The sequence below is a fragment of the Rhinoraja longicauda genome, chromosome 7, assembly GCF_053455715.1.
Source record: "Rhinoraja longicauda isolate Sanriku21f chromosome 7, sRhiLon1.1, whole genome shotgun sequence".
NCBI classification, from domain to species: Eukaryota; Metazoa; Chordata; class Chondrichthyes; order Rajiformes; family Arhynchobatidae; genus Rhinoraja; species Rhinoraja longicauda.
Window position 1 is genome coordinate 46,531,410 of NC_135959.1, and position 27,847 is coordinate 46,559,256.

The following is a 27,847-nucleotide window of genomic DNA, read 5'->3' on the forward strand; positions in this document are numbered from 1 at the left end:
TACTTGAAGTAAATTCTATTATTTGATTTTTAAAGTTTTGGACACATTTGCTTGCTCGGTAGTCTCAAGATTTTACCTGTTTAAAACCATTGAGGCATTTAGTACTACAGAATCTTTTGTGATGACCATCATGGAAAAGAAAGTGGCTTCCAGATCCTTTATTGTAACAGTAAATTCCACACTGATCACAGCAGTTCATTATAAGTCCATTGGCTTGTCTATATTTATTGAAGCAACCATCACTGCAAAGTTTGTGGACAAAATTTTTAAAGCTCACTTCATGTCGAATCTATAATAGAAATGAACAATGATATTGGCTGCATACTTGTGTATTTATTATATCTTGCCTTTTCTTTTCAAACAACCAACAACATTTAGTATAAGAAAATAACTGCAGATGCTGGTACAAATCGATTTATTCACAAAATGCTGGAGTAACTCAGCAGGTTAGGCAGCATCTCGGGAGAGAAGGAATAGGTGACTTTTCAGGTCGAGACCCTTCTTCAGACTGATATCAGGGGGGCGGGACAAAGGAAGGATATAGGTGGAGACAGGAAGATAGAGGGAGATCTGGGAAGGAGGAGGGGAAGGGAGGGACAGAGGAACTATCTAAAGTTGGAGAAGTCGATGTTCATACCACTGGGGTGCAAACTGCCCAGGCAAAATATGAGGTGCTGTTCCTCCAATTTCCAGTGGGCCTCACTATGGCACTGGAGGAGGCCCATGACAGAAAGGTCAGACTGGGAATGGGAGGGGGAGTTGAAGTGCTCGGCCACCGGGAGATCAGTTTGGTTAATGCGGACCGAGCGCAGGTGTTTAGCGAAGCGATCGCCGAGCCTGCGCTTGGTTTCGCCGATGTAAATAAGTTGACATCTAGAGCAGCGGATGCAATAGATGAGGTTGGAGGAGGTGCAGGTGAACCTTTGTCTCACCTGGAAAGACTGTTTGGGTCCTTGGATGGAGTTGAGGGGGGAGGTAAAGGGACAGGTGTTGCATCTCGTGCGGTTGCAGGGGAAAGTGCCCGGGGTTGGGGTGGTTTGGGTAGGAAGGGATGAGTGGACCAGGGAGTTACGGAGGGAACGGTCTCTGCGGAACGCAGAGAGGGGAGGGGATGGGAAGATATGGCCAGTGGTGGGGTCCCGTTGTAGGTGACGGAAATGTTGGTGGATGATATGTTGGATCCGCTGACTGGTGGGGTGGAAGGTGAGAACGAGGGGGATTTTGTCCTTGTTGTGAGTGGGGGGAGGGGGAGCAAGAGCGGAGCTGCGGGATGTAGAAGAGACCTTAGTGAGAGCCTCATCTATAATGGAGGAGGGGAAGCCCCGTTTCCTGAAGAACGAGGACATCTCGGAAGCCCAAGTGTGAAACACCTCATCCCGGGCGCAGATGCGGTGTAGACGGAGCCCAGTGGTATGAACATCGACTTCTCCAACTTTAGATAGTTCCTCTGTCCCTCCCTTCCCCTCCTCCTTCCCAGTTCTCCCTCTATCTTCCTGTCTCCACCTATATCCTTCCTTTGTCCCGCCCCCCTGACATCAGTCTGAAGAAGGGTCTCGACCCGAAACGTCACCCATTCCTTCTCTCCCGAGATGCTGCCTGACCTGCTGAGTTACTCCAGCATTTTGTGAATAAACCAACAACATTTATTTGCACTTCAGAATAGTAAGACCAAGCAATGGTAATAAGTGTCCCATTTCCTCACCAATTCTTCTATTTGCCATTGTCATAGTCAGGCAGCGTGAAAATAGGCCCTTCGACCCAACTTGCCCATGCCGACCAACATGCCCCATCTACACTAGTCCCATTAGCCTGCGTTTGGCCCCAACCCTCTAAACCTATCTTATCCGTGTACCTGTCCAAAATGTCTCTTAAGCATTATGATAGTACCTGTTTGCCGTTTCTAAATGTTGAAGTTTTCCAGATTGAATTTTGGATCCAATAAGTAGAAACAAGGAACTGTAGATGAAATGTGTAGGAAGGAACTGCAGATGCTGGATCACACCAAAGATAGACTCAAAATGCTGGAGTAACTCAGCAGCACCTTCCCCTCAGCCAATAATGAACCATTCTACATTTCCTTAACATTGTCTACTTTAATCTGTCATTTTCACACCTTGCCCTTCCATATCTCTAGTTGCCCTCTCCCCTGACTCAGTCTGAAGAAGGGTCTCAACTCTAAACATCACCCAATCCTGTCCAGCGATGCTGCGTGTCAATAGACAATAGGTGCAGGAGAAGGCCATTCAGCCCTTTGAGCCAGCACCACCATTCAATGTGATCATGACTGATCATTCTCAATCAGTACCCCGTTCCTGCCTTCTCCCCATACCCCCTGACTCCGCTATCCTTAAGAGCTCTATCAAGCTCTCTCTTGAATGCTTTCAGAGAATTGGCCTCCACTGCCTTCTGAGGCAGAGAATTCCAGATTTACAACTCTCTGACTGAAAAAGTTTTTCCTCATCTCCGTTCTAAATGGCCTACCCCTTACTCTTAAACTGTGGCCCCTGGTTCTGGACTCCCCCAACATTGGGAACATGTTTGCTGCCTCTAACGTGTCCAACCCCTTAATAATCTTATATGTTTCGATAAGATCCCCTCTCATCCTTCTAAATTCCAGTGTATACAAGCCTAGCCGCTCCAGTCTTTCAACATAGGACAGTCCCGCCATTCTGGGAATTAAACTAGTAAACCTGCTCAATAGCCCTCAATAGCAAGAATATCCTTCCTCAAATTTGGAGACCAAAACTGCACACAGTACTCCAGGTGTGGTCTCACTAGGGCCCTGTATAACTGCAGAAGGACACCTTTGCTCCTATACTCAACTCCTCTTGTTATGAAGGCCAACATTCCATTGGCTTTCTTCACTGCCTGCTGTACCTGCAGGCTTCCTTTCAGTGACTGACGCACCAGGACACCCAGATCTCATTGTACGTCCCCTTTTCCTAACTTGACACCATTCAGATAATAATCTGCCTTCCTATCCTTACCACCAAAGTGGATAACCTCACACTTGTCCACATTAAACTGCATCTGCCATGCATCCGCCCACTCACACATGTCCAAGTCACCCTGCAACCTCATAGCATATTCCTCACAGTTCACACTACCACCAGCTTTGTATCATCTGCAAATTTGCTAATGGTACTTGTAATCCCTTCTTCCAAGTCATTAATGTATATTCTAAATAGCTGCGGTCCCAGCACCGAGCCTTGCGGTACTCCACTAGTCACTGCCTGCCATTCTGAAAGGGACCCATTTATCCTCAATCTTTGCTTTCTGTCTGCCAACCAATTTTCTATCCATGTTAGTACCCTACCCCCAATACCATGTGCTCTAATTTTGCCCACTAATCTCCTATGTGGGACTTTGTCGAAGGCTTTCTGAAAGTTGAGGTACCACATCCACCAGCTCTCCCCAGTCAATTTTCCTAGTTACATCCTCAAAAAATTCCAGAAGATTAGTCAAGCATGATTTCCCCTTCGTAAATCCATGCTGACTCCATCTTCCCCACCACTGATGTCAGACTAACTGGTCTATAATTTCCCGTTTTCTCTCTCCCTCCTCTCTTAAAAAGTGGGATAACATTAGCTACTCTCCAATCCACAAGAACTGATCCTGAATCTAGAGAACATTGGAAAATGATCACCAATGCATCCACAATTTCTAGAGCTACTTCCTTAAATACCCTAGCAAGCAGACCATCAGGCACTGGGGATTTATCAGCCTTCAGTCCCATCAGTCTACCCAACACCATTTCCTGCCTAATGTGAATCTCCTTCAGTTCCTCCGTCACCCTAGGATCTCTGGCCACTAGAACATCTGGGAGATTGTTTGTATCTTCCTTAGTGAAGACAGATCCAAAGTACCGGTTCAACTTGTCTGCCATTTCCTTGTTCGCCATAATAAATTCCCCTGCTTCTGTCTTCAAGGGACCCACATTTGCCTTGACTATTTTTTTCCTCTTCGCATACCTAAAAAAGCTTTTACTATCCTCCTTTATATTACTGGCTAGCTTACCTCGTACCTCATCTTTTCTTCCCGTATTGCCCTTTTAGTTATCTTCTGTTGCTCTTTAAAAGAGTCCCAATCCTCTGGCTTCCCACTCTTCTTTGCTATGTTATACTTCTTCTCTTTTATTTTTATGCTGTCCTTGACTTCCCTTGTCAGCCACGGGTGCCTCTTACTCCCCTTAGAATCTTTCCTCCTCTTTGGGTTAAATTGATCCTGCAACTTCTGCATTGTTCCCAGGAATACCTGCCATTGCTGTTCCACCATCTTCCCTGCTAGGGCCTCCTTCCAGTCAAATCTGGCCAGCTCCTGCCTCATGCCTCTGTAATCCCCTTTGCTATACTGTAATACTGACACTTCCGATTTCCCCTTCTCCCTCTCAATTTGTAGAGTAAAACCTATCATATTATGATCACTGTATCCTAATGGATCTTTTACCTTGAGTCCCCTTATCAGATCAGGTTCATTACACAACACTAATTCCAGAATTGCCTTCTCCCTGGTAGGCTCCAGTACAAGCTGTTCTAAGAATACATCTCGGTGGCACTCCACAAACTCTCTTTCCTGGGGTCCATTACCAACATGATTTTCCCAGTCTACCCAAGAGGGTGTACCTGGTTGCAATAGGAACAGCCACCGGGGGTCTCCTGGAGTCCACGTTCACTCCCCCTTGAAACGGTCTCCCACCTTCGCTCGACCTGGACCCTTGGCGTGACAGCCTCACAGTAGGTCCTGTCCAGGAAGCTTTCGCATTCCCGGATGGCCCTGAGGTCATCCAGCTGCTTTTCCAACTCCACCACACGTCCATTCAGGAGCTGCACCTGGACACAGTTCTTGCAGGTGTAGCTCCCAGAAGGTCCAGCGGTGTCCCTACCTTCCCACATCCTACAGGAAACGCACTGCACCAACTTATCGGCCATTATTTTATAGTCTAAAAACAAATCAGGCTCAAAAACAAGTGTAACCTCCTCACCTCACCCTCCTCGCCGAAGACTCGCAGCCAAAGACTTGCACTTTGTGTCCTGCTGAGTTACTCCAGCATTTTTTGTCTATCAAGGAACTGCAGATGCTGGTTTACACAAATGAACACAATGTACTAGAGTAACTCAGCAGGTCTGAAGAAGGGTCCTGGCTCATAACTTCACCTGTCCATGTTTTGTGTCCATTCGGATCTAATAAGTCCATTGACAGCTACCTGCAACCCACAGCTTTCTTCCTATCAACCACACAATCAGGTGTTGCGTCATCTGCAACTTTGCACCCGAGTACCTATGCTTAGGATTGAATCATTTATATGTAGTCAAAACCCATCTTCTATATTTCTCTTCAAATTTTCAATTGAAACTTTATGCACTTTCAGAATCTTTCCTATAATTTTCCCAACATCAATGTTATTTTGTAAGTAGTTATTGACTATTAGTATTTGTAACTAGAGTAAATGGGAAAATAATAGTTGGAGTCACTCCTATTTACTCCCTTAACCATCTGGGAGACGCATCAAATCTGGGCCTGGTGAAGTATCAATTTTCATAGATGCTAAACTGCATAAAATTCATCCAACATTATATTTATCTCATTCAAATCTCACTCTCTTCCTTATTTACAATGTTTGTATTTTCTATCTTTTGTGAAGTGTCAAATGCACACCGTTTGCCTCTGCACACACATTACACCATTCAGCAAAGCATGAAAAGGATGAAGATAAACAAAAAGAGCTGGATTAACTCAGCAGGCCAGTCAGCATCTCTGGATAAAAGGAATAGGTGACATTTTGGGTCGGGTATGAAGAAGCGTCTTGAAACGAAACTTCACCTCTTCCTTTTTCCAGAGATGCTGACTGACCAGCTTACTTACTCAAGCTTTTTGTGTCTATCTTCAGTGTAAACCAGCATCTGCAGTTCCTTCCTACAGATAAAAAGGGTGAATCTCGTCACTTGAAAGTTGACTATATTTCAAATTGATAGAGCAGAGTGAAATCTACCCATAATTAAATCAAAGACCATTCATGTTGAAATATTCAAGAATTCAAACAAAATCCTTTATCCATGGGTGATAAAAAATAAGGAATGTCTCACCATATAGAGCACATGGAGAAACTAGTAGAGGTGCATTTAAGAGTAGACTAAATAAGCATTAAAACAAGATGGGAAAAGAGGGCATGAATGAGGCTCGATGAAGTTGGCTAATAGTTTTCTATGCAAGTTGATGTGAGTAAAAATGCTAAGTATTTGATCTTAAATCTACCTGATAAACAATCGGATAAAGTAATTTTATACATGCTACTTTTAAGAATATTGATTGTAAAAAAACTGAAGTTATCAAGTATACCTCAGTCATCTTTCCACAAATGGTACATTTCCCATAATTCCCTTGGGTAACATGACTTGTATGTGCAGGAGCTTTTTGTTTTTCTTCATAAAAAGATAAGCAGGATGTGCTACAAAATTCCTGGAATGTTTCACTGGAATCTACTTGTGCAACGATTGTTCCCTTCATATTAGTTATCTCTCTGCAAAACAGGATAACAAGTCAATTTAATATATCAAATCATTTAAGATATCAAATCATTTAAGCGGCAATTTTAAAATGAAAACGACATGGAAGGATAAATGGTTTCTCAAAAGGATAGAGGGAAATATGGCGCTCATCATTTGCCATAAATCTACCCGATTAATTAACTTTCAAATACCATAGGAACATAAGGAATAGTAGTAGGTATGAATCTTGAATATATGTAACTATTCAGCTACCAAAACTCTTCAGTGTGGAGAGTTCCAAACACAACAGAACTTTCAGACCTTTTCTCCCTGAGATTATTTCCCTAGTTCTTGCAATATATAAAATCATTTGACAAATTATCGCATCATTTATTAGACAGACCACCCTATATAATATTCCAACACTAAAGCCTGGCTTTGTGAAAAAGATAAATGCCAATGAAATCAGTTTTGAACTGTTTGCAAACACGAAATTAACACGATGGAGTACTACTTTAAAATAAAGTTACAAGATTAATGGGAACTGTAGTGCAAACAGAATGCAACTTTTTAGGATGTGTTTAAAAAAGAAAACAATGATTGTTTTCCTTTCCAGTTCTGTTTCATAGTTAAATTTTATACATAATCTGTCACAAATGCTCGTTTATTACCAATCAAGATACTTCTGTTGAAATTTAGGAATAAAGCAAACATTTGTTATGAAGTTCATAGTGGATCAATCATTCTTTTACCTAGACAATCAGAGTATAATTTCCTTCAATTTTTAAAAAACTTAACAGTAAGGTGAATTTGAATTTTGTGTTTACTTTTGCTGTTTTTCCCATAAACATAGTGTTTCTCCTCAATCTATTAGCCTACTATGTCAATCATGATAAACGTCTTCCTACTCAAAATAGCTTAAGTATAGTTTGGTTTCATGTCAAACATGCAAGTTCAGCACTTGATGTGAGTAACCTCTGCTGCCTTGGCAGACAAACAAAATAGTGTGAAATCAATAAACGGGGTTTCAAAAAGTGAGCGCCAGGCCTTTTATTAAGGTCATTCAGCATTTGGGGGGAAAATGTTCCTAAATGTAATAATTAAAAGCTGAGCATGTGAATTCACAGTTCAAATATAAAACTAAGTATGCTTTATGCGTTTTAAAATGTAGGAAGCATAGATTCATATCAGATAATGTTCAATGAAATGTTAAAGAATAGGAATCTTTTTTTCCCATCAGGTCATGTTATTAAAGTAAAATAAATACATTCCTACCATCTTTTCTTTAGTTAACAGAAGTATATATAATTCTCTCTTTTAATTTCTCCCTAAAAGACTAAGGGGCATAGCTTTGTGAGAAGAGCAAAGTTTAAAGGGGATGCGCGGCTCAGGTTTTTTTAAACAGAGGGCGGTGGGTGCCTTTAATGCGTACTAAGGGTAGTGGTGAAGGCACTTACGATAGTGGTTTAAGAGGCTTTTATATGGATTTTATATGGATATGCAGAGAATGGAGAGGTATGGATAATGTGAAGGTAGACACAAAATGGTGGAGTAACTCAACGGGACAGGCAGCATCTCTGGAGAGATACAAGGCCTTCTACGCCCGCACCTCCAGACAGGAACAGCTTCATCCCCAGGGCCATTGCTGCTATGAACCGGTCCTGCTGAGCCGGATGGTCACATCGCACAGTGAACCGGCACAGATCTACTTGCACTTTATTCTGTTTTCAAACTGTTCTAATTTGTTTCATTGGGTTGTTTAAATTAATACTGACTAGCTAATTAATTTATTGTATCGTATGGGAGGCGCATTCCCAATCTCGTTGTACCCCTCCCTGTACAATGACAATAAAGATATATTGTATTGTATTGTTGTGTCTATCTTCGATTTAAACCAGTATCTGCAGATCTTTCCTACACATTATGGATAATGGGAGGTTGGTTTATCTTGGCATTATGTTTAGCACAGACATTGTGGACTGAAGTGCCTGTTCCTGTGCTGTACTGTTCTATGTGCAAGATGTAAGATCAACCTGATCCCTGTAGTGTCTGCACTGGTTTTAAGCCTGGCATAGTATTAACCATTCTATCTCTAATTTAAAAGGATTGAAATTCAAATCCCTCCCTAGAGATCGAGTACAAATCTTCAAGCAATAGTTTCAGATGGGATGTCAAACTAAGGTTTGGCCTCTTAGATAACGCTGTAACCAAAGGATATTTATTATGAAGAACAGCACATCATTGACAAAAGTGTCATTCAATATAGTTAATTTGTTCATATAAAATATAGAATTCGCAAAGATCAGAAAAAACATTAATTGAAATCTTTTTTACCCTTCAATTGAGTACGTGCCAGTATATTGAATCTTAATTACCATTGCCAAGTATAAATTCCTAGACCCTCGCGCGGTGCCTATCACTATCTCACTTTCTCCGTACCTATTTCTAAACCTGCTAAATTAAGATGGAGGCTTAAAGCAAAAAAGGTACAAGCAATGGGAAAAGTAATCATCAATCTGGAGATTAAATTTTGAAAGAAAAATGCCCAATAGCAGAATTATAAATCAGAATGCACGGGAAGCCTTTTGAAGATCCAGACAATGAAAATAAAGTTAATGTCACATTACATCAGCAGTCCACATGAGCCATTGTGTATAGCATTGTTCAGCACTCACTGCTGCAGAAAACACTGAATTCTGACTCACATGAGAGACAGGCTAATAATACGTTAAAAATAGTATGTCAAGGTATGCTAATGGGGAGGGATATTGCAAATTTCCACCAGTTACGGGTGATAAAATCAGTAGTTTGACTTGAGTTTCAGGAAATTGCACGTTAACAGGCAATTAATCCCACAGCAGAAAGTCTTAGCAAAGATTGATGTTCAAACAATTGAAACCAGACTAAACTGTGTCCAAAAATAAAACAAAAAATCTTTGCCAAAAAAGCACAAACTTCATCAAAACATTATCATCATCAAAACTACTTAATGTATAATCCTCCAACATTTTCGCCACCTCCAATGGGATCCCACTCCCGGCTACATCTTCCCATCTCCACCCCTTTCTGCTTTCCACAGAGACCGTTCCCTCCAAAACTCCCTGGTCAACTCGTCCCTTCCCACCCAAACCACCCCCTCCCCAGGTACTTTCCCCTTCAAACGCAGGAGATGCAACACCTGTCCCTTTACCTCCCCCCTCGACTCCATCCAAGGACCCAGTCTTTCCAGGTGAGGCAGCGGTTCACTTACACCTTCTCCAACCTCATCTACTGTATCCGCTATTCCAGGTGTCAACTTCTCTACATCGGCGAGACTAAGCACAGGTTCAGCGATCGTTTCGCTGAACACCTCTGCTCAGTCCGTCTTAACCTACCTGATCTCCCGGTGGCTCAGCACTTCAACTCCCCCTCCCATTCTCAATCTGACCTTTCTGTCCAGGGCCTCCTCCATTGTCAGATTGAGGTCTGGCACAAATTGGAGGAACTGCACCTCATATTTCGCTTGGGTAGTTTACACCCCAGAGGTGTGAACATTGACTTCTCCAACTTCAGATAGTCCTTGCTTTCTCTCTCCATCCACTCCTCTTCCCAGTTCTCCCACTAGTCCCACTGTCTCCGACTACTTTCTACCTTGTCCCGCCCCCTCCCCTGACATCAGTCTGAAGGAGGGTCTCGACCCGAAACGTCACCCATTCCTTCTCTCCAGAGATGCTGCCTTTCCCGCTGAGTTACTCCAGCATTTTGTGTCCACCTACTTCAATGTTGTGTGTAACCAAATCTATATGTAGAGTTGCTGCTTTACAGTGAATGCAGCGCCGGAGACTCAGGTTCGATCCTGACTACGGGTGCTGTACTGTAAGGAGTTTGTACGTTCTCCCCGTGACCTGCGTGGGTTTTCTCCGAGATCTTCGGTTTCCTCCCACACTCCAAAGACGTACAGGTATGTAGGTTAATTGGCTGGGTTAATGTAAAAATTGTCCCTAGTGGGTGTAGGATAGTGTTAATGTACGGGGATCGCTGGGCGGCACGGACTTGGAGGGCCGAAAAGGCCTGTTTCCGGCTGTATATATATGATATGATATGATATGATTTACTCAATAGAAACACAAGGGACTGCAGATGATGGAATCTTAAGCATTCAGACAGTCTGTAAAAGGGTCCGAAACTAAAATGCCGTCTATCTATTCCCCCCACAAATGCTGCCTGACCCGAGTTCTTCCAGCACTTTGCATTTTACTTAATTAAACTGTCAGATGATTTTACTCCTAAATAATGGACCTCAAAACTTTGGCTAAAATACAGTGCCCTTCATAATGTTTGGGACAAAGACCCATCATTTATTTATTTGCCTCTGTACGCCACAATTTGAGAATTGTAATAGAAAGAATTACATGTGCTTAAAGTGCACACTGTCAGATTTTAATAAAGGCCATTTTTATACATTTTGGCTTCACCATGTAGAAATTACAGCAGAGTTTATACATAGTCACCTTATTTCAGGGCACCATAATGTTTGGGACACAGCAATGTCATGTAAATAAAAGTCGTCATGTTTAGTATTTTGTTGCATATCCTTTGCATGCAATGACTGCTTGAAGTCTGCGATTCATGGACATCACCAGTTGCTGGGTGTCTTCTCTGGTGATGCTCTGCCAGGCCTGTATTGCAGCCATCTTTAGTTTATGCTTGTTTTGGGGGCTAGTCCTCTTCAGATTTCTCCAGCATATAAAAGGCATGCTCAATTGGGTTTAGATTGAGTGATTGACTTGGCCACTCAAGAATTAGCTTTGAAAATCTCCTTTGTTGCTTTAGCAGTATGTTTGGGATCATTGTCTTGCTGTAGAATGAACGCCGGCCAATGAGTTTTGAGGCATTTGTTTGAACTTGAACAGATAGGATGTGTCTAGACACTTCAGAATTCATTGTGCTACTACCATCAGCAGTTGTATCATCAATGACGATAAGCGAGCCAGTACCTTCAGCAGTCATACATGCCCAGGCCATAACACCCCCACCACTGTGTTTCACAGATGAGGTGGTATGCTTTGGATCTTGGGCAGTTCCTTCTCTCCTCCATACTTTGCTCTTGCCATCACTCTGATATAAGTTAATCTTTGTCTCATCTGTCCACAAGACCTTTTTCCAGAACTATGCTTGCTCTTTTAAGTACTTCTTGGCAAACTGTAACCTGACCATCCTATTTTTGCGGCTAACCAGTGGTTTGCATCTTGCAGTGTAGCCTCTTTATTTCTGTTCATGATGTCTTCTGCGGACAGTGATCATTGACACATCCACACCTGACTCCTGAAGAGTGTTTCTGATCTGTCAGACAGGTGTTTGGGGATTTTCTTTATTATAGAGAGAATTTTTCTGTCATCAGGTCTTCCTTGGCCTGCCAGTCCCTTTGCGATTAGAAAGCTCACCAGTGCTCTCTCTCTTCTTTAAGATGTTTAAACAGTTGATTTTGGTAAGTCTAGGGTTTGGCTAATATCTCTTAACAGTTTTATTCTTGTTTCTCAACTTTGGTCCTCATGTTGATAAACAGCAATAAAAGTTTCCAAAGGTGATGGAAAGACTTGGTGCTGAGAGCATTAAGGAGGCAATTAAACACACCTGAGCAATTAAACACCTGTGAAGCCATGTGTTCCAAACATTATGGTGCCCTGAAATGGGACAGCTGTAATTTCTACATGGTGAAATCAAAATCTATAAAATACCCTTTAATAAAATCTGACAATGTGCACTTTAACCACATGTGATTATTTCTATTACAAATCTCAAAATGTGGAGTACAAAGGCAAATAAATAAATGATGGCTCTTTGTCCCAAACATTATGGAGGGTACTGTATGTATAAACACAGCTGTAATTTCTACATGGTGAAACCAAAATATATAAAAATGCCCTTTAATAAAATCTGACAATGTGCACTTTAACCACATGTGATTTTTTTTTTTCTATTGCAAATCTCAAATTGTGGAGTACAGAGGCAAATAAATAAATGATGAGTCTTTGTCCCAAACATTATGGAGGGCACTGTAATTGCAAGCTTAATGGATACATTGCTATTGATGTGTAAAGTACACCTTATTATGAAGAGGACACAAAGTGCTGGAGTAATTCAGCGGGTCGGGCATCATCTCTGGAGAGCATAGATGGGAGCCTTCTTCAGGCTGATTGTAGTGGGGGAGGGGTATTGCAAATTTCCATTAGTTACAGGATGTTAACAGGACAGTAGCTTGACTTGAGTTTCAGGAAATTGCACGTTAACAGGCAATTAATCCCACTACATATAGTTAACAATAGTACAAGATATAATCCTCTATAATGCCCTACAATTTCATTGTTGACCTCGGAAGAAACAATTAAAACTATGGAAGGTATTTTCTGCAGGAAATAAATTGTTCTACATTGTTAATTTAAACATCCCTTTTCCCCCTTAATCCAAACTTTAGTTTCCTCTCTATTTGCTGTTCCATTCCCAATTTGACTAAATCACTATTTCAATACTGTTTCTACAGGAACCCTTAATTAAGTCAGCTCAGTTGTTCATCAACATCCCGGATACCTTGAAGAACAGTACTTGATCTTCTTCACGGGTGATCAACAACTCAACGGTATGAATACTGAAACTTCAGCTAACCCCACACCCTACGATCCTTTCTCTTTCCTAGTTTTCTCAAACCCCGCTATCCAGTTTCATTCCCCTCCCCCACCCGGTTCCATCTGCCCATCAGCCTCCCATGTCTAGTTCCACATCACCTTCCTTATGTATCGGATTCAATATCTGCAGCCTCTTGTCTCCACTCACCACCTTCCAGTTGCTGAGTCTAACTCCAACCCTCCCCCCATCTGTCTCTATTCGCTCCATTTGTTTTCCTCTTTTCTTATCTGTCTCTACCTCTCACCCATCAGCCTCTGCGTCCCGATTCCATCCCTCCCCTTCCTCCAACTGCCTCTCATCTCTCTCCTCGCTTCCATTCCACCTATTGTCTGCCAGCCCCTGCCTTAATCATCCCTCTCGCCCCTTTATACTGGCCATCTTTCCTGATGCAGTGCCGCAACCCGAAACATCAACATCCCTTTGCCTCCACTGATGCTGTCTGACCCAGCGTGTTCCTCCAACAGAATGAGTTTTGCTCCAGATTTTAGCATCGGTCATCTCTTGTGTCTCCCAGAGATCTTATTTCCAATTGACATTTTAAACAGCAGTGTCTTGCAGCACAATTTTTCAAAGGTAAATACCAAAGTGAGGAAAGACAAGTCTAACAGGGCATGTTCCACTGCTTCAGCAAATTCCGGGAAATATGTTGGCATTATTGTCACAACTTACAAAATAGAGCGAATCAAAACCGATGCTGCAAGCATGAAAATCATTAAACTTCTTGCACAATAATCAATTTTACAGTCACTAATATATGTACCACAGAAATCAGTTTCTTACTTTTTGCAAGTAGTACAGAGTTTCTTTGGAGCCGGTTTGTGAGAAAACGATGATAAGCAAGTAGTGGAGCAGAAGAGGTAAGGTGAGCCTTTTCTCTGGTATGCTGTTTGACCTTTCTGCAATGGCTTTTTGCAGTGAGCACAAATGACTTTTACAGATGGCTTAGGTTGTTGCTGAAGTCCGGAGGACTGGAAGACTGGTTTTGAAAGTGGCGCCATAGGCACGACAGAATCTGAAACATTCAGTTTACGATTTGTAGGCAATGGGGATGGCAGTGATAACCACGAATCTTGAAATAAAGTATTCATATTTGTCAAATGTTAGATCTAAATTTTACATTTGATTTTAATATTAAAAAAATAGCAATTTACCAAATTGTTTACTAAACCTGTTAATACACGTATCTGAATGGAAATCTTTAGCATATTTATTAAAAATAAAATTGTCTGAAAACTATTGCAGGGGTGTGATTCCACTTCAGAAATAGTTAAACCAACACTATTGACTACAAAAATAGTTATATCAATGCTGTATAAACTTCGGAAATAGTTAAATCAACACTATGGTTTGATATTTCTTTAAGATCAGTCTTTTGCAAATGTTTATAGTAAATTCTTTCCTGCTGTAATCTCTTAGAATTTTTATATCCTATAGAATTTTTAAATGTAACACTTAATATTTCATATGCAAAATGTATTTTCAATATTTATCATAAACACACAAAGGAAAACATAGCTTTCTTCTTACAAATCAAAAGCCACAATTATAATAAAAATCAGAAATTATATTTAACAAAATAAAATGCATTTGATGTCAAGGTACAGTGAATAATTGTCATTAATGTGAATAATAACAGGAAATAATTCAATGTTATTCACCATTTACAGAATGGCTTGAAGATCCATACACTTCACTAATTCTTATATCATTCATGGTTATATCTTCACAGGTTCCATTATTTACCTAAAAATAAATCAGAATAGTTATTCTTCAGTCATTTATTAATTAAATCAAACTCTTTAATGATGTCCGTGATTCTAAAACATGGGGGTAAAATAAGGCAACGGTAACCATAACAGGTGCAGTGGAAGATAAATACTGTATCAGATTATGTATTTTCACACACTTAAGGTGTGATCATTTATTTTTTTGATTATCAATCCACCTGAGGTGACTTTGATAATAGTCATAGAATCATACTGCATGGAAAGAGGCCATTTGGCCCAACTTCCCCATGCCGACCAACCAGGGTTCGTACACTTGGAACAGCAAAAAAGTCAAGGACTTTTCAAGGACTTTCAAGGTCCAAAAATCCCATTTTCAAGGATCAAAATCCAGCAAACATTGATGGTTTTTTCCAGTTTTTCGTATAGGTAAGAAAATACTGTTTTCAAAACTGTTAATTTGGTGTATATATGTTTAATTAGTAAAAACTATGATGATTTTGTAGGTTTTTTTGTTTTATGCGGCGAGTTCCCCTCAACTCTCCCCGACTTTTTAACTTGTCCCGGAGCTGTGGAACCGCCCGCGGCGGCGGGGACTGGAGACAGAAGCTGCCGGCGAAGGTTCACCGGAGAGCGGATCGCCACCGACCCAGAACCGTGACAAGGCGAGAGATCACAGCGCCCCCTCGCAAACACCAAACACAAGGAAACTTTCCTCCTCATTGCCATTGTCGCTGCTTCACCCCGGGATGCGGGGGTAGAGAGAGAGTCGGGGGGGGGGGGGGGGGTAGAGAGAATCGGGGGTGGAGAGAGTCGGGGGTAGAGAGAGAGTCGGGGGTAGAGAGAGAGAGTCGGGGGTAGAGAGAGAGTCGGAGGTAGAGAGAGAGTCGGAGGTAGAGAGAGAGTCGGGGGTAGAGAGAGAGTCGGGGGTAGAGAGAGTCAGGGGTAGAGAGAGAGTCGAGGGTAGAGAGAGAGTCGGGGGTAGAGAGAGAGTAGGGGTAGAGAAAGAGTCAGGGGTAGAGAAAGAGTCGGTTAGAGAGAGAGTCAGTGGTAGAGAGAGTAGGGGGTAGAGAGAGAGTCGGGGATAAAGGGAGCAGCGGGAGCGCGGGGAGGGGGTCAGAAGGTCCGGTGAAGGAGCACCGCCACTTGCGGGGGCTGCTCTCTCTCTCTCTCTTTCTCTCTCTCTCTCCCAGCGCCAGTGAGATCTGCGCCGCTCTTCCACTCTCTTCCCCGGCCCAGTCTTCATCTAGCGCAGCAAAATAAGAACAAACATAAGTGTTGTAGTCGTTGTTCAGAAGCCCCGGGGGTGAGCGGCGGCAGTGAGGAGGTAAAAATAGGGGACAAAGACAAACATGTCTAACAATGTTTTCCGGCTTTTAATTAAAAACGCATTATAAAAAACGCCACATTACTCTGCATGAATTAATACTTTTATCATAAAAAGTGAATTTTCAAGGACTTTCAAGGAGTTCGGTATTTCGACTGAGCATAGGCTGATCTGCTGCATGTATACAGACCTGCGTTTCATCTGTATTTTCTGCAGCGATTAGACAGCTGCAGAGGTCAGCATCCAGCGGAGCGGTTTGTCTGATCAAACCCTCCCTATAATATCACCCGGTAGACACAAAATGCTGGAGTAACTTACTGGGACGGACAGCATCTCTGGAGAGAAGGAATGGCTGACGTTTCAGGTCGAGACCCTACAGGAAGGGTCTCGTCCTGAAACATCAGCCATTCCTTCTCTCCAGAGATGCTGTCCGTCCCGGTAAGTTACTCCAGCATTTTGTGTCTATCTTTGGTGTAAACCAGCGTCTACAGCTCCTTTGTAAGTTGATCTCAAAGTCATTGTCGAAACAGATCAAACCCTTGACATTGGTTAACTTTCAATTTTGTTTTATAAAACCACACAACAAAAATATCACAAGATCAACTCAGAAAAAAGTATAAAGAGAGCATTAAAGAGAAACAGCAAAATATAAATGTTAGCAATCTTCTAGTTAAGTGTTTAAAATAAATAGAGTATCTTTGAATGAGCACACAGTAACAAAACGTTAATTCTTCTTCTCAAACCGTGACAAATAAACTTGTGCAAAAACTTTAAAACAACAAAATCCCCACGCTTGGTGCTTCATTGCAGGTTACAGAGCTCCCTTCCACCCCCAGGCAATGTCATTTGTGCCGCCTCCCAGAGCAGACACGGGTGCTGCACAAACTCACCCTCATTCCACACATACCTCGCTCCTCTTGCTCCCTCGATCACGCGTTTCCAATTGCAAAACCTGTAACCTAACGGAGCGGCACCTGACAGGTATATGTCCGCCTGTCCCGGAGACCACTCTCACGGCAGTGCTGGCTGTGAGGATTGAGCCTGTTGGAAACGCGCAGCGGTGGTATGATCGAGGGAGCAAGACCCAGACAACCGGCTACAGGGAGCCAGCGCTGGCGAACAGCCTCTGCTGGCACCGCCATCCCCGGGAGAAGCATAGGGCTGAAGAGGAGCGAGGTTTGTGTGGAATGAGGGTGAGTTTGTGCAGCGCTCTGGGAGGTTGACTTTGGATCTCTTTGCAACAATGATATCTTGACCAAGATGTTGTTCTGCTAAGATAATTAAGGCATTGCCATCTTCTACCTCTCAAAGTTGGTGGAGGCAAATCACCCTCATTCCAGAGTGATTGCCATGATAAAAGAAATGATAACTATCCCACGTAAAGAGAGACACATAAATAAGAGGGCTGAATTGATTTTGTTATGATAAGTTAAATGCACTGTTTTCCTCTCAAATAAGCATGTGAGAATAAACAACCCATTAAAGAAGCATCAATATTCAACCATGGTTTTTCAAAGCAAATACACTTTCAATTAATCCCAAACGTGGTTAAGGCATAAAGTCTTTGCTTAAATTCAACTGAAGTCATAGTCATACAGTGTGGAAACAACTTGCCCACACCGACCAACATGTCCCATCTACATTAGTATCACTTGCCCGTATTTGGCCCATATCCCTTTAAGATTTGTCCTATCCATCTACCTGTCTAATTGCTTCTTAAATGTTGCGATAGTCCCTGCCTCAACTATCTCCTCCGACACCCACCACCCTTTGTATGAGAAAGTTACCCTTCAGAATGCTATAAAATCTTTCCCCCTTCACCTCAAACCTATGCCCTCTGGTTCTTGATTCCCCTACTCTGTGCAAGAGACTCTGTGGGTCTACCCGATATATTCCTCTCATGATGCTATACACCTCTATAAGATCACCCCTCATTCTCCTGTCCTCCAGGGAACAGAGTCTCAGCCTGCTCAACCTCTCCCTATAGCTCAGACCTCGATTCCTGGTAACATCCTTATACATCTTCTCTGGACCCTTTCCAACTTGACAACATTCTTTCTCTAACACAGTGCCCAGAACACAATACTCTAAATGCAGCCTCACCAACGTTTTATATAACTGCAACATGACCTCCCAACTTCGCTACTCAATACTCTGACAGATGAAGGCCAATGTGCCAAAAGCGACGGAGGAAAGAAGTGATGCAAGATGATTTGTTTAGTGGAGATTACAATAAAATTGTAAACAAATATTAAGCATTATAAATAGAGATATGATAGCCACATGGTTAAGTTGGAGGAATTGTATCCAGCGGCCGGGACAATTGATCTGGAGACAAAATCTTGAATTCCACAAAATAATTGAAGAAACTTAAAAGCAAATAAATAAATAAATCAGGAATTAGATGATAGTAACAGTACAGTACGCATAGCCATGAAACTATTGATATTAGAGAAAAAACAGTGTTTCAACAAAGGAAGTTTGCTATCCTCACCCATACTGGCATTTGTTAGCACAGACCAAATCTTAATTTCTCTCCAAAATGAGATAAGCTCAGCCAACAATACTTACATTCCATGAGTGAAAATACAATTGTGATTTTTTTTTGTTGTCAGTTTTGCATTTTGTGTTACAGTCAAATAACAGAGATTCAGAAGTACCTTAAGATTGCTCCTTTCTTTTTCAGAATCTTCAACCATTTCCTGAGATCGGATAGAAGTCATCGGTAAAATATTTTGCAAGGTACCTGAAAAATGTCCATAATAAGTATCAAAAATTGCCTCTGTTCTGCATCAGTAGGGAGGAACGTCATTGGAGATTTATTTAAAGTAATTCTGGGGGAGTCAACCACAGCAGGAAACATAAAATTATGCAATTTTTAGATACAGAACTATGTGACCATCAAAAATGTAATGTACATTTAGGAGTGTTTGTGTTTTGTCCAGTTGGGCCTTGATAATAATCCAATCATGAAACAACGGCACGGTGGCGCAGCGATAGAGTTGCTGCCTTACAGCGAATGCAGCGCTGGAGACTCAGGTTCGATCCTGACTATGGGCTCCGTCTGTACGGAGTTTGTACGTTCTCCCCGTGGGTTTTCTCCGAGTTCTTCGGTTTCCTCCCACACTCCAAAGACGTACAGGTATGTAGGTTAATTGGCTGGGCAAATGTAAAAATTGTCCCTAGTGTGTGCAGGATAGTGTTAATCATATCATATCATATATATACAGCCGGAAACAGGCCTTTTCGGCCCTCCAAGTCCGTGCCGCCCAGTGATCCCCGTACATTAACACTATCCTACACCCACTAGGGACAATTTTTACATTTACCCAGCCAATTAACCTACATACCTGTACGTCTTTGGAGTGTGGGAGGAAACCGAAGATCTCGGAGAAAACCCACGCAGGTCACGGGGAGAACGTACAAACTCCTTACAGTGCAGCACCCGTAGTCAGGATCGAACCTGAGTCTCCGGCGCTGCATTCGCTGTAAAGCAGCAACTCTACCGCTGCGCTACCGTGCCGCCCTAATGTGCGGGGATCGCTGGGCAGTGCGGACCCGGTGGGCCGAAGGGCCTGTTTCCGCGCTGTATCTCTAAATCTAAAAAAAAATCTAAATCTACCAGTGCCTCAACACCAAGTATACCAATATACTAAGTTGGAAACAGCAAAATGATGTTCTTCAGTATACAGTGTGTAATGACAACTTTCCAACTTTTCCAGTGACTTCTTTTCCGATTGCTATTACTACACAGGGAGTAGGAATGATCTTACACAGACCCAACAGAACAGATCTTCCAATCGTTATTTCCAGTTAAATTGGTTGTTTATTGAAGTAGTTGTACAAACAAGGCTTTAATTATGAACATACCAGGCTTTAATTATTTCGCGTACAAGTCGTAACCGGCTGCTCTATCCCTGGTCTGGTCCCAGATCTCAGGTTTGTCCAGTCGTTGGTCTATCCAGGTCTGGTGAGAACTGTATGCTCTCCCTCCCTGTGTCTGGCACTCCCTGTCCCTTCTGCCCATATATATACACGACCCTGTGCATCAAATAACCGCCCCCAAGTATCCAAAATAATACGGCAAGATATATCTAGACAAAATAATATAATATGCCAACAGTAGTCTAAACATAAATGGCTCCTACCCACGACCCCTAATTGTTCTACCTATATAACGAAACAATTATCAATAAACATTAAAAGGAGCTATACATTTTTTACAAATAATCAAAAAAAGGTATGTACTATGTGTTGGCATTTAATCTACTTTAGTGATTCTTCAGTCATTAGGGCCATCAGTCTTTGCTGTACTTAGGTGTCAACTTCTTGGAGCAGACATATCCTTGTTATCAGCCTTTCCAAGATGTTGCTCTTAGTCTGAAGTCAAACTGTGCGCATAAGGCCTTGTGCATCTGGTATGGTCTGCAATATTCTGCCCATTAGCCAGGAGCCTTGTGGTGCAGTGGAATCAGTCACCACAACAATGTCCCCTGGAGCAAAACTTATTTTTACCTTTGACCACCGTTGTCATTCTTGGATTAGAGGCAAGTATTCTTGTGTCCATCGTTTCTAAAAGAGATCTGCCATATATTCCACCTGTCTCCATCTGCGTTTAATGTTCGTCTTCCTTTACAAAGAGTCCAGGTAGTAGTATTGGCTTGGCTTTCAACAGAAGAAGATGGTTTGGTGTGAGTGCTTCCACAACTCTTGGTAATGGGTCGACCATTTAAAATTGCTTCAACCTCACAAAATAAAGTTTTCAATCCTTCATCGTCCAGAACTTATTGGCTAAGAACAGAGCGTAGCACATTTCGAACTATGCGGATCAATCGTTCCCATGATGGGATCCTGCTGGAGGGTTAAAGTACCACCTTATCGCTCGCTGAACCATAGCACCCCGGATCTTGTTCTGATTCAAGCCATTGAGTATTTCTCTCAATCTTTCCGCTCCGATAAAATTTGAGCCATTGTCTTGTTTGATTTCAAGATCATTAGCAGAGATTGCAGATTCCAAGTGAGGTTTTGGCTATTCTCTGTCTGGCTTACAGAGAAACTCTGATCCCTTGATCCATCTCTTACTGTTTAAGAAGCGGTCTGCTGTTAGTCCTCTAGGTTTGCATTGATATTCGATTGACAGCAGCAGCAGAGCAGCCATTTACATCCCTGCTTTCGTTGTCTCTTGGTCGGGGACTATAGATGACCCACCCCAGTAGGGTCCTCACAGCGTATGGTCCATCCCCTTGGCTGTTGACCAGCTCCCAAGGTTTCAATACCTTTGAAGCATTTGATCTGATGAGTAGGTCAATGCCAGAGTCTATTTCAGGAATCTTGATATCCTTCAAGTAAGACCATTGTATCAGGTCTTCCTGGCTGAGAATGTTTAGCTGAGAAACAGGCATGGTCTTATGTGTGAACACATCAGATAGTTGAATAAAATCGTCTTTGTCCAGACTAGATATTTCCAAACTGATGACGACTGATCACTTGGTTCATGGTACGCAAGAGAATTTCGGTCTTTTGTCCTGTAATGTTCAACCTTCTCATCAAGCTTTCTGTGCAAAAGGTAGATGAACTTCCATTATCCAAAAATGCGTAGTTTTGTAACACTGTGCTCCCCTTGTGGCTCTTCACTTGTACTGGTACAATGGAGAAGATGCAGGATTTATCACTGGCCCCAATGTGCCTACACATATGAGGTGAGAGAACTGCATTACTCCCAATTGGTTTCTCATTCTGTTCTGTATGTTCTGGTTTCTTTTCTTTGTCCTTTTGTTTTTCAGGATGATTTTGCTTGCACATGTCACAAGTCAAACAACTCTTGCAGTCTTTGCTCATGTGTTCCTATTTTCAAACATCCAAAACAGACTCCCTTCTCCTTTAAGAAGTCTATCCTTTCTCTGTGCATTTTCTTCCTGATCTGTGGATACCGCCCCAATGTGTGACCACTTTTTTCCTTTTCAGAATCCTTTCTGATATCGCCATCTGGTGACTCAGCATCAGATCTAACCACATACATACTTGTACACTATCCCTTTGAGGCGCGTTGACGTGAAAGCCGTAGCCGACAGCACAAGTATTTCAAACAACTGATATCGTTACGATTCTCAAGGTCACTTCTTTGTTCTCAATTCTCCATTACAGTAGCCGTTTTGCAATACAGCCAATCACATATAGCTTCTGCAATAAAGCTTAATGCTGTACGTACTCACTTTCCCTGCACGTTGGCTTTCGGGGGTTCCAATCTCCGTTAGTCCGATTAGCGCAGGTGGCTACCTTGTCCAGTTGATTGGGCTTGTGAAATAAAACAATTCTTCTGTCCAATTGATTCAAAGCTCCAGTCTCACTCATAGAGCAAGTTCTCACTTAAAATGTAATGTCAACTTTCTGAATTTTCCAGTGACTTCTTTTTCAATTGCCATTACTAGACAGGGAGTAGGAGTGATCTTACGCAGACCCAACAGAACAGATCTTCCAGTCGTTATTTTCAAATAAATTGGGTGTTTATTGAAGTAGTTGTGCAAACAAGGAGATGAACATACCAGACTTTACTTATTTCGCATACAACTCGTAACCGGCTGCTCTGTCCCTGGTCTGGTCCAAGGTTTGTTCAGTCGTTGGTCTGTCCAGGTCTGGTGAGAACGGTATGCTCTCCCTCCCTGTGTCTCCCTGTCCCTTCTGCCCATATATATACACCACCCTGTGCATCTAATGACCGCCTCCAAGTGTCCAAAATAATACGGCAAGATATATCTCGACAAAATAATATAATATGCCAATAGTAGCTAGTCTAAACATTAATGGCTCCTACACAGTGTTCACCTTACTTCCGATTTAGTGCCAGGTTGCCTGACCGAGATGAAGACATATGGCAAGAAATGCAAGATCGATTTCAATTTAACTGTTGTATCTAACTTCTTGTGATTACCATTTCACATATTTTGAGATCCACTGATACTATGCTGTACAACTCATTATAGAGAAGTCTTTGCCAAGTTATATACCATGAGGCATTGACTCAAGGGCACCCTGGTATCTGAGAGCACAATGTTCCATTCCATTTGCAAATAAAGCAGTTCATGCCTGAGGGAGCAAGATCTAGATGACGTCCAGATATGGGCCACCAAGCGAGAGTTATTTCAAACTGAAGATGTCAGTCAAAGTCCACATCTAAGAAAGGAACAAGAGTCACCACCTTCACTTGATATTCAAAAGAATCGTTATCGCTGAGTCTCCTTCCATCAACTCTTTCATGCTGGTGGTGGGGGAGAGTCACCATTGACAGAAAATGCAAAAGGATCAGCCGTATAAATATCCTGCTACAAAGTAAGTCAAAGACTGAGTATCCTGTGGCAAATGACTCACTTCCAATACCAAATGCACCCAACCATCTACAAGGCATGGCAGGAGTGTGACAGGATACTTTTCACTTGCTTGGATGAGTGTAGTTTCTAAAACTGTCCAGATACTTGATACAGTATTCATCATCCAAAATGTTAATTCCCTCCACCTCCAATACACACTGGCTGCAGTATACATCTTCTGCAGAATGTGCAATAAATACATGCCTAAATTACTGTGGCCAGCACAATCTAAATCTCTGATCTCTACAACAAAATAAGTAGTAGGTTAGTTTAAGTATTAAGTTTAAATTATTAAGTAAAATAAGTTTGAAGGGAGAAGCCGCATGAAAACATCACCATCTGCAGGTGCTCCTACATAGTGCGTGCCATTCTGTTTGGAAATATGTAATCAATCCCTCTTTATCATTGGGTCTATATCCTGGAACTCTTGCTCAACAGCACTATGGGAGTACCTACACCACTATCATCTTGTCAGACACAATTAGACTTTAGATATACAGCCCAGAATCATTGGGGTGGATCTTGTGATGTGAATAAACAAATCAGAAAATGCCTTTTCAAATTGTATCTTGGATATCTAATAACCTAGGGTATGAGCGACCAAGGGATACAGGTGCACAGTTCCCTGAAAGTGGCAACATTGGTGGGCAGCATGGTGAAGGTTTTGAACATGCTTGCCTTCACCGGCAAGGGTACTGAGCGTGGAAGTACATCATAGGTGAGACCGCAGTTAGAACATGGAATAGTATAGCACAGGAACAGGTTTATCGGCCCCCAATGTCTATGCCGATATGTTAAATAAATGTCCTCAGTCTACACTTGATCCATACCCTTCCATTTCCTGCATATCCACTTGTTGATCCAAAAGCCTCTTAAATTTCACCATCACATCAGCCTCTACCACCACTCCTGGTAGTGTGTTCCAGGCACCCACCACTCTGTGTAAAAGATTTGCCTTGCATATCTTCTTTATACTTTGCCCCTCACACCTTATCTGGATAGCAAAAAGCAACCAAAGTTATTTGGAATATTGTGTGCAGTTCTGATCACCCTCCTATGGAAAAGATAACATTAAGCTGGAAAGGGCGCAGAAAGAATCACAAGTATTTTACCAGGACTCATGGGCCTAAGTTATAAGGAGAGGCTGGATAGGCTGGGATGTTTTCCCCTCGAGAAAAGGAGGCTGGGAAGTGACTTAATGGAGTTATACAAAATCATGAGCGGTATAGATAAGGTAGATGGTCTTAGACTTTTTCCCAGGGTAGAGGAGTCCAGAATTAAAGGGCACAGATTTAAGGTGGGAGTGGAACTATTTAAAAAAAGACCTGAGAGGCAATTTCTTTATACAGAGGATGGTGCATGTATGGAACAAGCTGCCAGAGGAAAGTGTAGAGAAGGGTATAATGGTAAAGGTTAAAAGACATTTTGATAGTAGTTTGAGAGAGATATGTGCTTAATACAGGCAAATGGGACTTGCTCAGTTAAAAAAAACAGGTTGGCATGGATAGGTTGCTGAAAGCTCCGTGTTCATACTGTATAACTATGACTGAGCATTTGGCAGCCAACGGCTGGAAAAGTGACTGTCAAAAGAACTTGGCTGATATGAGTATCAATGGTTCACCAATATACTCAGGAAAATAACTTGCTACTTTACTCAGGATATCAAATTCCAATCACAGATTTCAGAGGAACAGCAAGTGTTTCTATGCAGTGCATCACATATCTTAATGCAGCAATCCGATCCCCATCAGCTTCAAGGAAACCTTCATCATTCCAGTCCCCAAGAAAAATAAAGTGACCGGTTTCAATGACTACTGCTCAGAAAAACTAACATCAACCATAATGAAGTTATTTGAAAGATTCCAAATGGCCCAAATCTGCATCAGTCTTTTGAGTCCAAGCTCTTCCATCACCACTATAATCCTAGATAAGTTCATCACTAAACTTCTGGAGGAAACAAAAACTGCAGATGCTGGTTTAAATCGAAGGTAGGCACAAAATGCTGGAGTAACTCAGCGGGTCAGGCAGCATCTCTGGAGAGAAGGAATTGGGGACTTTTCTTCAGTCTGAAGGGGCTTAACCTGAAAAGTCACCCATTCCTTCTCTCCACTAAACTTCTGGATCTTGGCCTTGCGGCTTCCATCTACAGCTGGCTTTTGGAATTCCTGACCGGCAGATCTCAACCGATATAATTGGTCATAACATTTTCACCAACCTGGCCCTCAACTGGTGACCCTCAGGTTGTGTGCTTTACTCTATTCCTTGTACACCCATGACTACGTCAGGTGCAACGCCTACTCTAATGGTAAGTTTGCACATGACACCACTGTTGTTGGATGGATCAACACCAATGAGATAAAGGACAGGAAAGAAATTGAGAACCAAGCCAGGCTATTTCATCACATTCTACATTGTAGAAGATTGCCCAGATATGCCATGTGCATATCTCATCTGGACAATCTATCAAAATATTATCAAAATGATGGAAAAGACTACTGAGTGATAACTACCCAGTAATTGTTTGTTGTATTCCACAGGAAGCATTCCGCAACAGCAGCAACCTCCATTTAGACAGCACCATTAATATGGTGTAGGAAGGAACTGCTGCCTGTCCCGCTGAGTTACTTCAGCTTTTTGTGTCTACCGTTAATATGGTGCCAGCATCCCCCAGTGCTTCACGAGATCACAATTAAGTTTTAAAAAATCCCTTAAACATGCAAAGAGATTAGATAAAGCAAAAGAAACTTGGTCAAAACAGTAGCTTACAAAGTGCATTCTGAAAATGGAAATATGTTAGAGACATATTTAAGATAGTTATGGATATGGGACAGAGAGGGATCAAGTGTTAAAATGCTAAATTGGGGTAATGCCAACTTTCAGGGTATGAGAGAAAGTCTCGCTCTAGTTGATCGGAGCAGGTTGTTTGAGAGGAAAGGAACATCAGCCAAGTGGGATGTTTTTTAAAAGTGTGATGACTAAAGCTCAGGATATGCACGTCCCTGTTAGAGTGAAGGGCAAGGCAGGCAAATGTAAGGAAGCTTAGCTGATGAGAGAAATATAGGCATTGGTTAAGAATAAAAAGGATGCATAGGACAGGTATAGACAGCTAGGATCAAGTGTATCCCTGGAAGAGTTTTGAGAACTAAGGAGCAAAGTGAAAAAAAAGTCAGAAGGGCAAAAAGGGGCCAGGAGATAGTTTTGGCAGACAGCATTAAAGAGATTTTATAAATACATAAGGGGAAAATGGTAACAAGAGAGAGAGAGAATGGGACCACTCAAGAATCAAAGCGGTCAACTCTGTGCAGAGCCGCAGGAAATGGGCAAGGTCCTCAATGAGTATTTCGCCTCTGCATTTCCTGAGGAGAAAGACGGTGGAACTTGGGGCAGTCAATGGCAGTGTCTTGAGAGCACAGTGTTACGGTCGAAGAGGTGCAGGTGATACTATTGTGTATGAAGGTAGACATATAAACATAGCACAAAAAGTAAGGAAATTTGTGTTTGGTAGATTATTTCTTTGTTGTAACAATGCTTCTTGGCAATAAATCTTATACCGTTGGAAAGCCTGTTTATTTCCCTTTTAAATGGTGCCACATTTGTAAGGAACATGCATTTGTGGGATGAGCAGCAGAGCTGAGTATGTGGGTTGCGCCCATGAAAAATCTGCCAAATCTTCTCTGCCAATGCCAAACAGCTTATTCTGCCATTGACTCTTGTTCGGTGTTGTTTGGTGGATTGGATGATTGAAGTCTGAAGAAACAAGACATATTGGCAATTTAACAATTTATTCATTTAATAAACAGGAGCCTGAGTAGCGTGTGGAAGAACCATACACAGCCACAACAGCCTGGCACCTCCTCCTCATGCTGGTCACCAGCCTGGTCACACACTGTTGTGGGATGGCATCCCATTCTTCAACCAGCATTTGTAGCAAGTCAGCCAACGTGGTTGTGTTGGTCACTCTGGCACGAACAGCGCGCCCAAGCTGATCCCACAAGTGTTCAATGGGGTTGAGGTCAGGACTGCTGGCAGGCCATTCCATCCTCTCCACTCCCAAATTCTGGAGGTAGTCTCTGAGAAACCCTGCTCTGTGGGGGCGAGCATTGTCATCTTGGAGGATAGAGTTCGGTCCCAGACTGTGGAGATATGGGATTGCCACTGGTTGCAGAATCTCATCTCGATATCTCTCTGCATTGAGATTGCCTCCAATGATGACAAGCCTCGTTTTTCCAGTGAGGGAGATGCCGCCCCACACCATCACACTGCCTCCACCAAAAGATGTTACTC

General features: G+C 42.2%; 1 protein-coding gene across 2 annotated transcripts in view; it reads right to left on the bottom strand.

Moving 5' to 3' along the window:
* zmym2 (zinc finger, MYM-type 2) overlaps positions 1–27,847 on the bottom strand; it is a 119,356-nt gene that overhangs the window by 53,150 nt on the left and 38,359 nt on the right. For both annotated transcript variants that reach the window (XM_078402451.1, XM_078402452.1), the window contains exons 3-7: positions 18,860–18,945; positions 14,807–14,891; positions 13,929–14,217; positions 6,337–6,517; positions 77–289 (exon numbers count right to left, since the gene is read on the bottom strand). In XM_078402451.1, the coding sequence (XP_078258577.1) occupies positions 77–289; positions 6,337–6,517; positions 13,929–14,217; positions 14,807–14,891; positions 18,860–18,945 (854 nt within the window). The remainder of the gene's footprint in view (positions 1–76; positions 290–6,336; positions 6,518–13,928; positions 14,218–14,806; positions 14,892–18,859; positions 18,946–27,847) is intronic.